A 13,291-nucleotide genomic window follows, 5' to 3' on the forward strand; every position below is an offset into this window, starting at 1 on the left:
GGTCCGCTCTCCAGCGTCCGCAGTGGGGGCGTGGTGTGGGCGTGGCCAATGGTCAGTGGGGCGTGGCGATGAGATGCCCCGCCCCTGCAGCGAGAGGCGTGCAGACTTTCTGCAGAGGCTCCCCGGAATGGGACCGTTGTTAGAGACTGGTTTCCTCTTGGGGTTAAGGGTGCATTAGCTTTCTAGGGTTAGAATTTCCGTCGGGCACCAGCAATACTTTTTGTGACGGGACGAACCCCCTTTGGGGCTGTGCGCTTAATGGACGCCTGGGAATTTCCATCTCTAATTAAATCTAGAGGGTATATCTAGCCTGAACGTTCCAACTAGAAATGGGGGAAGAATCGGAGGGATGCGTACCTGTCTTTGGGATTAAACTAGCATCTGGGAATGAGATTACAGTTGGCTGGCTCTGTGAAGCTGGGGTCACCGACTGAAGATAAAGTTGTTATATGGGGTACAGGAGGCACAGAAACGGGTGTTTCTAGGCTGGAGTTCCCACCTGAAATTAAGAGTGTTCTAGACTGGCCGGCTTTGTGCCATAATAGTAATGCGCTGTTACAGGAAAGGGCAAATTTCACAGATTTGACCACGGTTTGAATCCCCAGCTGCACGTGGAACACGCCAGACACGTGCACGCCCTTGTATTCCCAAGATCTCATGCGCTGGAGGACTGATGGAAAGCGATCGCAGTGAGATCTGACCCTGCGGGGGGTGCTCATCTCTCTCTCTTCTATGCACTCCATCATGAATAAAAAGGGGGTTGTTCTGGACGGGGATCCCTACCAAACCGTGAGCCCCTAGGAATTCACTGAACTGGAGCCAAGTGCAAGCAGCTGTTGGGGAATTCAGGTCCCTTTGACAAGGAGCGCAGGTTGCAGGGATGGCTCCTGCCCAGCATGAGAATTCAAGGCGCACCCGCCAAGAGTCGAAGGACCCTTACACACGACTGGCACCAGGTCAACTTCCATCTGACCTGCCAGCAGCAAGTATTTAACCAACTAATCAAGTCTTGCATGTAATCGATTGTCTGTGATTGGTTTGAGGCAGGAACCAAATGGCGCACAGCCAATTGCATAACAGAGAGGGTGGCCCTGAGGCAATGACGGAACCCATCTTGGAGAACTGGGGGAAATGATCGACGCGAAGTTGAGCCTATTGAGTCGGATCAGGGCCGACCTCCACGGGGTGACAGAGACCGGGTGTTTGGCTGGTTGCTAAGGAGAGGTTCGCGGCTACAGAGGCCTGAGAGTGACTGGTGGAAGGAAGGAAAGATTTAACCAATGAGAGGAGGGCTGCAGACGTAGCGTCCAATCAGTGGAGGGGAGTATCCTGGACCATACCAATATATTCATTACGCAGGGGGATTCTTTGGGAAAATATAGACAAGAGCTCGAGGAGGTGGACTCCGGAAGCGAAGAATATTAAAAACAGAGCTCTTGTTAGCGCCTACAAGACAGGCCGTGAGGAAAATGATGGAAGATCCTAACTTCCGTAGGGATGTGGATAGGGAATTTCCCCTGTAGGTTCTTTGCATGGTGCGCTCCGCCGGATCACGTGATCCGATTCCAAGATGGCGGCGGGGGTGGCCGGGTGGGGGGTTGAGGCAGACGAGTTCGAGGATGCACCTGATGTGGAGCCGCTAGAGCCCACGCTTAGCAACATCATCGAGCAGCGCAGCCTCAAGTGGATCTTCGTCGGGGGCAAGGGTGGCGTGGGCAAGACCACCTGCAGGTAGGGAAGCTGCCGCAGGGGCCGGGAAGGCAGGTGGGAGGTACCACTGGATGAAGGGGAGATCGAGGTCCGTGATCTACCCTGACTCGGATTGGGGCGCTCTGGCTGGGTCTTTTGGCTTGTAATCTCTGGCAGTTACCGGGAGGAAATGGAAGAGACCTCTTGAATGCAGGCCTGGGACCCTCTGTGTTGGATCGTTTTTCTTGGAGCTCAAGTGCCAAGCCACAGTCAACCCAGCGCGGGAGGGTGGGGGACGGGGAGAGCCAGCGCTTCAATGTCCCAACCACCTGGACCGTACGGCGTGAGCTCCGGGAGTGGGGACAGGCACCAGGGCAAGCTCTCCTACTCTCATGAACCTTGCCATTTTGTGCCCAGAGCGGGGGTGGGACTGGAAGGCAAAGGGGAGGAGATGTCGTCACACAGTCCTAGTCCACTGGGAGGCGAGGGAGGGCTCCCTGCGGCAGATTATGCGGGACAAGTGAACGGAACCGTCCTGAGTTTAGCATGGAAGGTTAGGGACCCCTGAGCTCAGAGTTGACGGTGGGAGCACAGAGTGAGACCATGCCCCTTCGACAGCTGGACCCTCCCTCTCTGTGCAATAGTCCAGACCAACTCGGTCCGCTGAATCCTCTAGTCCAGGTAGAGGGGTCACTAAGTGAACCAAGGGAGGGAGGGACCCGCTGCAGGGATGAAGCTGGTCCCACCCCTGAGATGAGAGTGACCCATACTCTGTTGTTAAGATGCCGGCTCATCCAAGTCCCTGCTTCTGGGACCCACATCTCCCCTTGCAGATGAGGAAGCAGAAGAGTTCCTCCTCATCTTTTTTTCATTCTTTTGTTGTTGTTCATGCGCTAGAGAGAGACTGACCCAGAGAGAGAGGGGGAAGGTGAGAAATCATCCTCCAAGAGGATGAACACACTACTGTCACTTCTACTCCATTCTCCTCTGGGGATTTTGGGCATGAATTTTTTTTTTCAGAGGTTTTTGCTATAGGGCGCGTGTGCTCACCAGACAGACAGACAGAGACAGAGAGACAGAAAGCAAGAAATCACCCCCACGGGAGATGGCCACGCCGCAATCCCTTCTCCTCCATTCTCCTCTCGGGATCTTGGGAACACACACATACGCGCCCAGTATGAGTTTAAGCCACTGGGTCCGGGACTCGAACCGCATTCGGCTACATGGGAGACCAGCGACATTCTTTCCTTTGTTCAGCTGCAGCCTAGCAGTCCAGCTCTCCAAGGGGCGTGAGAGTGTTCTGATCATTTCCACAGACCCAGCCCACAATATTTCAGATGCATTTGACCAGAAGTTCTCCAAGGTGCCGACCAAGGTCAAAGGCTATGACAACCTCTTCGCTATGGTGAGTGCGGCAGGGTTCAGCTCCCGGCCTCCGACAGATCACAGCACGCCTTGTGCATATCCATCAGCCTCCATTCCACATCCTTTGTCTCTGCTGTTGCACCCCTTCCTCAGCATATCCACAGGGGCAACGAGTGAGTTTGGGGACCAAGAAGGAAGCCACGGTCCACGGACCTTAGTGAGCTAGGGTAGGGGGGAAGGCGAGGTTGGACATGCCAGTCAGAGCCACCTGAGCCTTGCAGACCAATGCAGTTTGACGTTTCTTTCTTTCTTTTGGGTTTTTGCTGTAGGGTGCTTGCATTTAGCAGAGAGGAGAGAGACCCCCCCCCCCCCCCAGGCGGGATAGCCACACCACAATTCCTTCACCTCCTGGGATTTGGGGCACCCACATTCATGCACCTGGTGTGATTTTCAAGCAACCAGGTCCGGGATTTGAACGGCAGTCAGCTATATGGGAATCCAGCTATCTTAATCACCACTTCCCCTGCTGGCCTCTGGAGTTTAGCTTTGATGCTGTGTTTAATATGAAGCTATTCAATTTTTGTTTATTGATTGATTCCATAAGAGAAAGAGAGACAGGCACCCCATAACAGAGTCTTCACAGCACGATCCACCCCTTGGCTCAGCAAGCCTGAATCAAAGATGTTGCCTTGGCACCAGCAGTTAGCATAGTGGCTATGTCGCTGGACTCCCATGTAGTTGACCGTGGTTCGAGTGCCGGACGCGGTGGCTTAAACTCACGCTGGGCGCGTGTGCGTGTGCGCCCAAGATCCTGAGAGGAGAATGGAGGAGAAGGGATTGCGGTGTGGCCATCCCTTCTCAGGAGGTGATTTCTCGCTTTCTGTCTCTCTGTCTCTCTCCGTCTTTCTGGTGAGCGCACGTGCCCAATAAGAAAAGACCTCTCTATAAAAAGAAAAAAAAGATGATGCCTTCTCTTCTTCTCTTCTCCCTCTCTCTCTGTCTCTCTCGGTGACTGCTGGACCCTCTGGAACATTATAAGCGGGTAACATAATTTGACAACTATGGACCTTGGGCTGAGTAAGGGTGCTGACAAAGGAACATAGATGGTGAATAGGAGACAGGATTGTGGGAATAAAGTGGTCCGAAGAGGTTTAGAGTAACTGAGGCACAAGGGCCAGCCCTCTGGCCTAGTGGTGAAGGGACCTGGATCTCACATGAGTGATCCCACAGTTCGATTCCTGCACCCAGCAGCTTGAAGAACACTCCAGGAGGGTGTGCAGGTATGCCCCAAATTCTGGAAGCAAAAGAGATAGTGAAGAAGGGATTGCAGAGTGACCAGGCCCCATTGGGTAACTCCTCTCCCTCCTTGTCTATGTCTCTGGCAAGTGTATGTACCATCTTACAATCAAAATAAAAAAAAGACCACCAGGCGATATGGAGGTTAAGGTGCTGGGTCCCAGAAGGCTGACTCCATGGTTCGAGTCCTGTATCCAGCAACTTAAAAAATATGTCAGGGGAGCCAACCGATAGTGTAATGGTTATATTGCTAGACTTCCACATAGCTGACTGAAATGCAGTTCGAGTCCAGGACCTGGTGGCTTAAAACTCACACCCAAGATCCTGAGAGGAGAATGGAGGAGAAGGGATTGCGGCATGGCCATCCCCCCTTGGGGGTGGTTTCTCACTTGTTGTCTCTTTGTCTCTCTCTGTCTCTCCAGCCAGTACATGCGCCCTAGAGCAAAAATCTCTCTAAAAAAAAAAAAAAAACCCAAGGATTTTTTTTTTTGGGAACCCAAGTATGTTTATGTTGTGTGTGTGTGTGTGTGTGTGTGTGTGTGTGTACACACATGTACTTCTAAAATTCCAGGGAACCAGCAGTTAGCATAATGGCTATGTCCCTGGACTCCCACGTAGTCGACTGTGGTTCGCGTCCTGGACCCGGTGGCTTGGAACTCACACCGGGCACGTGTGCGTACGTGCCCAAGATCCCGAGAGGAGAATGGAGGAGAAGGGATTGTGGCGTGACCATCCCCCCTGGGGGGTGATTTCTCGCTTTCTGTCTCTCTGTCTCTCTCTGTCTGTCTGGCAAGCGCACGCGCCCTATAGCGAAAACCTCTCCCAAAAAAAAAAAATTCCATAAGGAGAATGGGGGAGAAGGGATTGCGGCATGGCCTTCCCTCCTGTGGGGGTGACTTCTCACTTTTCCTGTCTCTGTGTCTTCTTCTGGCCACTGCATGTGGCTAAAAAATTTATTGGGACCCGCAGATGGTATAATGGTTACATCACTGGACTCCCACACAGTCGACCTCAGTTTGAGTCCTGAACTCGGCACCTTGAAACCCACACCAGGCACATGTGCATGTGTGCCCAAAATCCCGAGAGGAGAAGGGATTGTAGCGTGGCCATGCCCTTGGAAGGTGATTTCTCACTTTCTGTCTCTGTCTCTCTCCAGCGAGCACATGTGCCCCATGGCAAAAATCTCTGGGGAAAAAAAAACAAACTGGAACCAGCAGATAGCATAATGGCTACGTCACTGGGCTCCCAAGTAGTCAACCACCATTCGAGTCCTGGACCCGGTGGCTTAAACTCACGCCGGGCGCGTGTGCGTGCGTGCCCGAGATCCCAAGAGGAGAATGGAGGAGAAGGGATTGTGGTGTGGCCATCCCCCCCTGGGGGTGATTTCTCGCTTTCTGTCTCTCTGTATATTATATATATATATCTCAATTAGCCCCAGAGGTAGGAGGTGCCATGTCAGGGTCTCCAGCTGGGACCTCAGGGAGGGCCTGTGGTCGGAGCCCCCCGCTAGCTCGCTCCAGGCCTGTGTCCAGTGGGAAGGTCCCCGACAGCTGCCCGAGCCCCCTGCTCTCGCCCCCTCAGGAGATCGACCCCAGCCTGGGCGTGGCGGAGCTGCCGGATGAGTTCTTCGAGGAGGACAGCATGCTGAGTGTGGGCAAGAAGATGATGCAGGAGGCCATGAGTGCCTTCCCCGGCATCGACGAGGCCATGAGCTACGCCGAGGTCATGAGGTCAGGCCCGGCCAGCAGGGCGGGGGCTGCGGGGGCCGCGGAGTGGGCAGGCCTGACCCCAGCACCGTCTCCCCGCAGGCTGGTGAAGGGCATGAACTTCTCGGTGGTGGTGTTCGACACGGCGCCCACAGGCCACACGCTGAGGCTGCTCAACTTCCCCACCATCGTGGAGCGGGGCCTGGGCCGGCTCATGCAGATCAAGAACCAGATCAGTCCCTTCATCTCACAGGCAGGCGGGGCCCCAGACTCCCCGCACACCCCTTCTCCCGCAGGGCTTCCCGCGGGGTGGGACGGCTCTGCACTAGGGGGTTGGACGGCACCGTCGCCTCCACCCCACCGCCCTGCCAACTAAGCACCCTGGCAGAGCCTGAACGCACACCTTGCCCAGCCAGGGGGCCTCCTTCAAATCCTCTCCACTCGCTGTGACCGAGGGCAAGTCATGTCACCTCTCTGGGCCTCACCTTCCTTGTCTGTCAAGTGGCGATCATGTTAGTGCCCGTAGGGTTATTTCTTATTTTTTTTTATTTATTTTATTTTATTTGTGTTTTCTGAGAGGTTTTTGCTGCAGGGCACATGTGCTCGCCAGAGAGACAGAAAGCGAGAAATTACCCCCCAGAGGGGCGATGGCCACACCGCAATCCCTTCTCTTCTCCTCCATTCTCTTCTTGGGATTTTGTGCACGCAAATACACATACCCAGCATGAGTTTTAGGCCACCGGGTCAGGACTTGAACCATGGTCCACTATGTGGGAGTTCAGAGACATAACTATTATGCCATCTGCTGGTCCTTCCTTTAAAAAAAAAAAAATTAGTAGAGGGTGTGTGTACTTGGAGAGAGAGGTGGAGGGGTGGAGGAAGGGGTGTTGGGTCCACACAGTCAGCTGTGTGAGACCAGCTGCCTTAACCACTGCACCACAGGCCAGCCCACCCCTTTTTTATTTAAATTCTGTTTCCAAGTTGGTACTATTAAATCTTTCACGTTCTCCCTTGACGGTCATCTCCATGGGCAGACACTCTCTGGGGTTTGGCCATCGTGTAACTTTCTGGAGCGCACCGAGCAGTGGAGACATGTGCATGTGGGCCTTCCTGTCTGAGGGAAGCACATTGGCCGAGGGGGTGGCCTTCCTGGCATGTGACGTTACCAGGATGAGCTGGGCACCGAAGCCTTGCTGACTTCTTCGGGAGATTAGAACCCGGCACCTTAGCCTGTAGCAGAACTGCTAGGTGCTGGGTGGGTGCCCGTGAGGGTTTCCTTCGAGGGCAGAGTGTCAGTAGGGCCCCCTGTAAGTCGGTTCTGAGGTGATGGGTGTTCATCAGGAGGAGGTGCCCCGGGGCTGCAGAGGAGAGAGGCCCACCCTGGTGAGCACCCTGACAGACAGGAGGATGGACATCGCCCTCGGCAACCAGAACAAGGTGAAGCACATGGCCACCCAGCTGCTCGCCAAGTTTGAGGAGAATGCACCCGCACAGTCCCCCGGCATCAGGAGACAGGTAAGCCCGCCTCCCACCTCCCCGACCCGACTGCTCAGGCCAGCGGGGTGCAGGGACCATTCCGGGCAAATGAGAAGGGGTGCCGCAGACCCCAGGGCTCCCCGACTCAAGGGTGTCTGGCTGTCCTTGGTCTAGTCACAGCAGAGAAGAGCGTTTTGTGGCTCAAGGCCGCATTATCCTCGGTTTTCGGGCCTGAGGCGTCTGCAAGAAGTCAGCAGAGGGATCTGGAAGGTGTCTGTGTCTGTGTGTCTGTCCACTCGGCACGTACGTAGGTGGGTTGTAAAGGAAGTCGGAAGCGAGAAATTACCTCCGGGGGCCATGGCCACGCCGCAATCCCTTCTCCTCCATTCTCCTCTCGGGATCTTGGGCACGCACGCACACGCGCCCGGCGTGAATTTTAAGCCACCGGGTCCAGGACTTGAACCGCAGTTGACTACATGGGAGTCCAGCGACATAGCCATTATGCCAAGTGCTGGTCCCTAGGATTGTTACTATTGAGACAGCCCTAAAGCCCCTCGCTTCACGGCACCACCTGCCATGGCGTGTGACAGCAAACACCAGGCGTGTGACAGGCACCAGCTCATCTCAGGCAGTGGCTCTGGGAGGCACGCTTTACAGATGGGGGAACCGAGGCTCCAGGAGGTTGACCCCCTGGGCTGCGGGTCCTTAGAGCAGAACTGGGATTAGACGGACACCCAGAGTCAGCTCAAGGGCTCACACCTTTAACCCCTGGGCTGTGTCGTTAGTCCCCTGAGCGCTCGTCACCAGGGGGTTCCAGGGGCCCCAGGGAAGCTGTGAGCCGGCCATGTCCCCCACACAGATGTGTAACATGCTGGGCCTCGGAGACATGAACGCAGACCAGCTGGCCTCCAAACTGGAGGAGACCCTGCCTGTCATCCGCTCCGTCAGCGAGCAGTTCAAGGATCCCGTGAGTCGGGGTCTGGTGGGGGGTGCGGGGCGCAAGGACGCAGGGACACGCCCCCTCACCGTCCTCCTTCGCCCGCAGGAACAGACGACCTTCATCTGCGTGTGTATCGCCGAGTTCCTATCGCTCTACGAGACGGAGCGGCTCATCCAGGAACTGGCCAAATGCAAGATCGACACCCACAACATCATCGTCAACCAGCTTGTCTTCCCCGACCCCGAGAAGCCCTGCAAGATGTGTGAGGCCCGTCACAAGATCCAGGCCAAGTACCTGGACCAGGTGCGCCCCTGCCCTGCACGGGCCCGTCCTGGCCCCGGGCCCCCTCTGCGGGACTCTGACCGCTTGTCCCACCTTCAGACCCCTCCTGCTCTTCACGCCTGCTTCAGATCCTTCACCCTCATTCTGACCCGGGAGGACTAGGACTGGCCTGGCCTGGCCTGGCCTGGCCTGGCCTGGGGACCGGTGGCCCTGGAGAGAGAAGGTCCAGCCTGGTGATCTCTGATATTTTTGTTTTTCAGAGAATTGTTTAACTTTATTTATTGATCCATTCCAATTTGACCACAGAGGAACAGAGAGAGAGAGACAGAGAGAGGGATAGTGAGAAAGCCAGCCACCAGGTCCAGGACTCAAACCACGGTCGGCCATGTGGGAGTTCAGCGCCCTTAGCCACCATGCCACTTGCCAACCCCTATATATATTTTTAAATAGAATTGTTTAATTTTTATTTATTTATTTATTTTTCTGTTATTAATTTTTTTTAGAGGTTTTTGCCATAGGGTGCATGGCTCGCTGGAAAGAGAGAGACAGTAGAAGGAAAGAGAAATCACCCTCTCCCACCCAGGGGAGGTGGCCACGCCGCAATCCCTTCTCCTCCATTCTTCTCCTGGGATCTTGGGCAGGCATGCAGACGCGCCCGGCGTGAGTTTCAAGCCGCTGCTTCTGGGACTTGAACCACAGTCAGCCATGTGGGAGTCCAGCAACGTAACAGCTATGCCATCTGCTGGACCCTATTATAATTATTACTTTAAAATAATATTCATTTCATTTTTTTGTTCAGTATTTTGGGGTTTTTATCTAGACAGATTTTTGCTAAAGAGTGCGTGCACTTGCCAGAGAAACAGAGACGCAGAAGGTTAGAAGTCATCACCCCGGGACCAGCAGGTGGCATAATGGTTATGGCACTGGACTCCTATGTAGTTGACAGCAGTTCAAGTCCCGGACCTGGTGGCTTAAACTCACGCCGGGCGCGTGTGCGTGCGTGCCCGAGATCCCGAGAGGAGAATGGAGGAGAAGGGATTGCGGCGTGACCATCCCCCCCGGGGGGTGATTTCTCACATTCTCTGTCTCTGTCTTTCTGGCTTTTACACACTCCCTATAGTAAAAACCTCTCCAAAAAAAAAACAAAACAGCGAGAAAGAGAAATTATCACACCCTCCCCCCCCAGGGGAGATGGCCAAGCTGCAATCCCTTCTCCACTCTCCTCTGAGGATTTTGGGCACCCCTACAAACGTGCTTGGCAGAAGTTTTAAGCTGCGGAGTCCAAGACTCAAACCCTGGTCGGCTAGGGAGGAGTCCAGCCATGTAGCCACTACGCCATCTGCTGGTCTCTTGTTTTATTGTTTTTGTTTTGGATTTTTTTTTGTTGTCGAGAGATTTTTGCTATAGATTGTACATGCTTGCCAGAGAGACAGAGAGACAGAAAGTGAGAACTCACCCCCAGAGGAGACGGCCATGCCACAGTCCCTTCTCCATTCTCCTCTCGGGATTTTGGGCACGCGTGTACACGTGCCCGGTATGAGTTTTACGCTGCCGTTCTGGGACTTGAACCATAGTCGACCATATGGAAGTCCAGCACCTGAAGCACTACACCTGCTGGTCCCTATTATTATTATTACTATTATTATTATTTTACTTTAACCAGAGAGAGAGAGAGAAAAAAAAAGGAAAGTAAGGAAAGCAAGCTGGGATCAGCAGGTGGCGTGGTAGTTAAAGGCACTGGACTCCCACATGACAGACTGTAGTTTGAGTCCCAGGCCTGGCGGCTTGCTTTCTCTTTCTCTTTCTCTCTCTCTCTCTCGCTCTCTCTCTAAATCTGCCCCTCACTGGTCAAGTTAAAATAAATAAATAAATGAAGTTAAATTAAAACATGAATAGTTGTTTAAATTATTATTTGATTAAGCTTAATTAACTAAATTAATTAATTGATTGATTGACTTAAATTTGACCAGAGAGGGACAGAGTGAGAGAGAGAAAGAGAGTGAGAAAGCAAGCTGTCAGGTCTGGGACTTGATCCGCGGTCGACCATGTGGGAGTCCAGTGCTCTTAACTACCATGCCACCTGCCGTCCCCCAAAAATTAATATATATTTTTTTTTAATTAATAAATTAGGTGCTGGCACGTGTTGCGGTGGTTAAGGGTTCTGAATTCCCACATGGCCAACCGCGGTTTGAGTCTCAGACCTGGCAGCTTGCTTTCTTGCTTTCTCTTTCTCTATGGTCAAAATTAATAAATAAATAAAGTTAAATAAAAGAACTCTTTTTTAAAAATTTAATAAATCTTAAAAAAGGCAAGAAAACCAAGCCACCAGGTCTGGGACTTAAACCTCGGTTGACCATGTGGAAGTCCAGTGCCTTAACCACCATGCCACCTGGCGGTGCCATCATTATTTTTTAATTTTCTGTAGGTTATGTGCACTCACCAGAGAGAGACAGAAAGGGAGAAAACAAGCCACCGGGTCCAGGATTTGAACCACCGTTGGCCATGTGGCAGTCCAGCGCCTTAACCACCACACCACCTGCTGGTCCCGTGATCTCTTATCTTTTTTTTTTTGAGATTTTTTTTTTTTTTTTTGCTATAGGGTACATGCACTCACCAGAAAGACAAAGAGAAACAGACAGAAAGCGAGAAATCACCCCCAGGGGGGATGACCATGCTGCAATCCCTTCTCCTCCTTTCTCTTCCCGGATCTTGGGCACACACACGCACCCGGCCTGAGTAAGCCACCGGGTCCAGGACTCGAACCACGGTCAACTATGTGGGAGTCCAGCGACGTAGCCATGACGCCACCTGCTGGTCCCCCTGTGATCGCTTATCTTAATGGACCTACTCCCACTTGAGACTCCTTAGGGCCCTCTCCCTGTATTCTTTCCCTGATCCTGGAAAGTTCCCCCAGCCCAGCCCCTTCTGTCAACCCACTCCTAGTCTCTGACCTCTGCCCTTTGCCCTCTGCCCTGGCTCCAGATGGAGGACCTGTATGAAGACTTCCACATCGTGAAGCTGCCGCTGTTACCCCACGAGGTGCGGGGGGCAGACAAGGTCAACACCTTCTCTGCCCTCCTCCTGGAGCCCTACAAGCCCCCCAGCGCCCAGTAGCACCTCCACCAGGCCCGGTCGCCGCCATTTCAAACCCACCCTTCACCTCCCTCCCCCCCGCTCCGGGGCAGAGTTTGCACACACTCCCCCCACAGTACAGGGGGAGCCACTTGGGGGGGGTGGGAGGCGGGGAGGGGATTCTGTTCCCCCTGGTGGGGCTGGGGGTACTGTAGTTGCCCCCCCTCCTCTCCCCGCCTCTTACTCCTCAATAAAATGATCTTAAAGCAGTGTGGATGTTGATGTGGATGGGGCGGGGAGTCACACAGGCCCTGCACGAATGCCACACCTGCTGGGACTCATTCACAGCACAGCCCAAGAGGGATGCTTGCTGGTTGTGTTGGGTGAGGGGGTGCCTTCTTTTTTTTTTTTTTTTTTGCTGTAAGGTGTTTGCATTCAAGAGACCGCGGTTTGAGTCCCGGAGCCAGTGGCATTCAACAGAAATCATCCCATCCCCCAAAGACGATGATCATGCCACGGTCCAGCCCCTTATCCTCCACTCTCTGGGGATTTTTGAGCATGCATGTATACACGCCCAGAGGACTCAAACTGTAATGCTATCCATGAGAGATCTGGCACCCTTATCCACGCCACCTATCGGCCCCTTTTTCCTTCTTTTTTAAGAAAATATTTATTTTAATTTGACCAAAGAGCAACAGAGCAAGAGAGAGAGAGAAAGTGAGAAAGCAAGCCACCAGGTCCAGGACTCGAACCATGGTCGGCCATGTGGGAGTCTAGCACTCTTAACCACCATGCCACCTGCCGGCCCCTGGGTTTTGTTTTTGTTTTTTAAGAGTTTTTACTACAGGGCACATGTGCTCAAAGACAGACAATGCCCCACAGGGTGGATGGCCACACCACAGTCCCTCCTCCCTTCTCCCAGGATCTTGGGCATGCATGAACACATGCCCAGTGTGAGTTTCAGGCCACTGGTTCTGGGACTTGAACTGCAGTCAGCCATGTGGGAGTTAAGCAATGTAACCATTATGCCACCTGCGACACCTGCGGCTTCTCCCTTCTTTTTTTTCTTTTAAAAAAAAAAAAAAAAAAAAAAGGAGGGGGTCTACAGGTGGCGTGGTGAAGAGGGCTGGGTTCCTCCATGGCCAGCCGCAGTTCAAGTCCTGGACCTGGCAGCTTGCTTCCCTACTTTCTGTGTCTCACTCACTCTGTCCCTCTTTGGTGAAATTAAAAGAAATAAAATTAAATAACTCTCAAAAGAAAATGCTTTTAAGAAGAAAAAACTGCCAGAGGACACTCACCAGGGAGTGAAGGAAAGCGAGAACACCCTCCATGAGAACAGCTACGTTACAACCTTCCCCTCCATTTCTCTCTCTCAGATTTTGGGCACACAACACTCATGTACCTAGTGTGTTTTTCTTTTCTTTTTTTTTTTTTTTTTTTAGGATTTTTTCTTTTTAGGGGGCGT

At 53.1% G+C, this 13,291-nt stretch overlaps 1 protein-coding gene across 1 annotated transcript; it reads left to right on the plus strand.

The window, feature by feature from the left end:
* Nucleotides 1-1,570: 1,570 nt before the first annotated feature.
* GET3 (guided entry of tail-anchored proteins factor 3, ATPase) lies at nucleotides 1,571-12,096 on the plus strand. Its single transcript, XM_006160992.3, has 7 exons — nucleotides 1,571-1,731; nucleotides 2,947-3,094; nucleotides 5,932-6,080; nucleotides 6,159-6,309; nucleotides 8,392-8,499; nucleotides 8,578-8,775; nucleotides 11,737-12,096. Exons 1-7 carry the CDS (start codon nucleotides 1,571-1,573, stop codon nucleotides 11,866-11,868), a joined length of 1,047 nt encoding a protein of 348 aa, XP_006161054.1. The 3' UTR covers nucleotides 11,869-12,096.
* The last annotated feature ends 1,195 nt before the right edge of the window (nucleotides 12,097-13,291 follow it).

The sequence above is a fragment of the Tupaia chinensis genome, unplaced genomic scaffold (assembly GCF_000334495.1).
Source record: "Tupaia chinensis unplaced genomic scaffold, TupChi_1.0 Scaffold138060_1, whole genome shotgun sequence".
Lineage (NCBI taxonomy): Eukaryota > Metazoa > Chordata > Mammalia > Scandentia > Tupaiidae > Tupaia > Tupaia belangeri.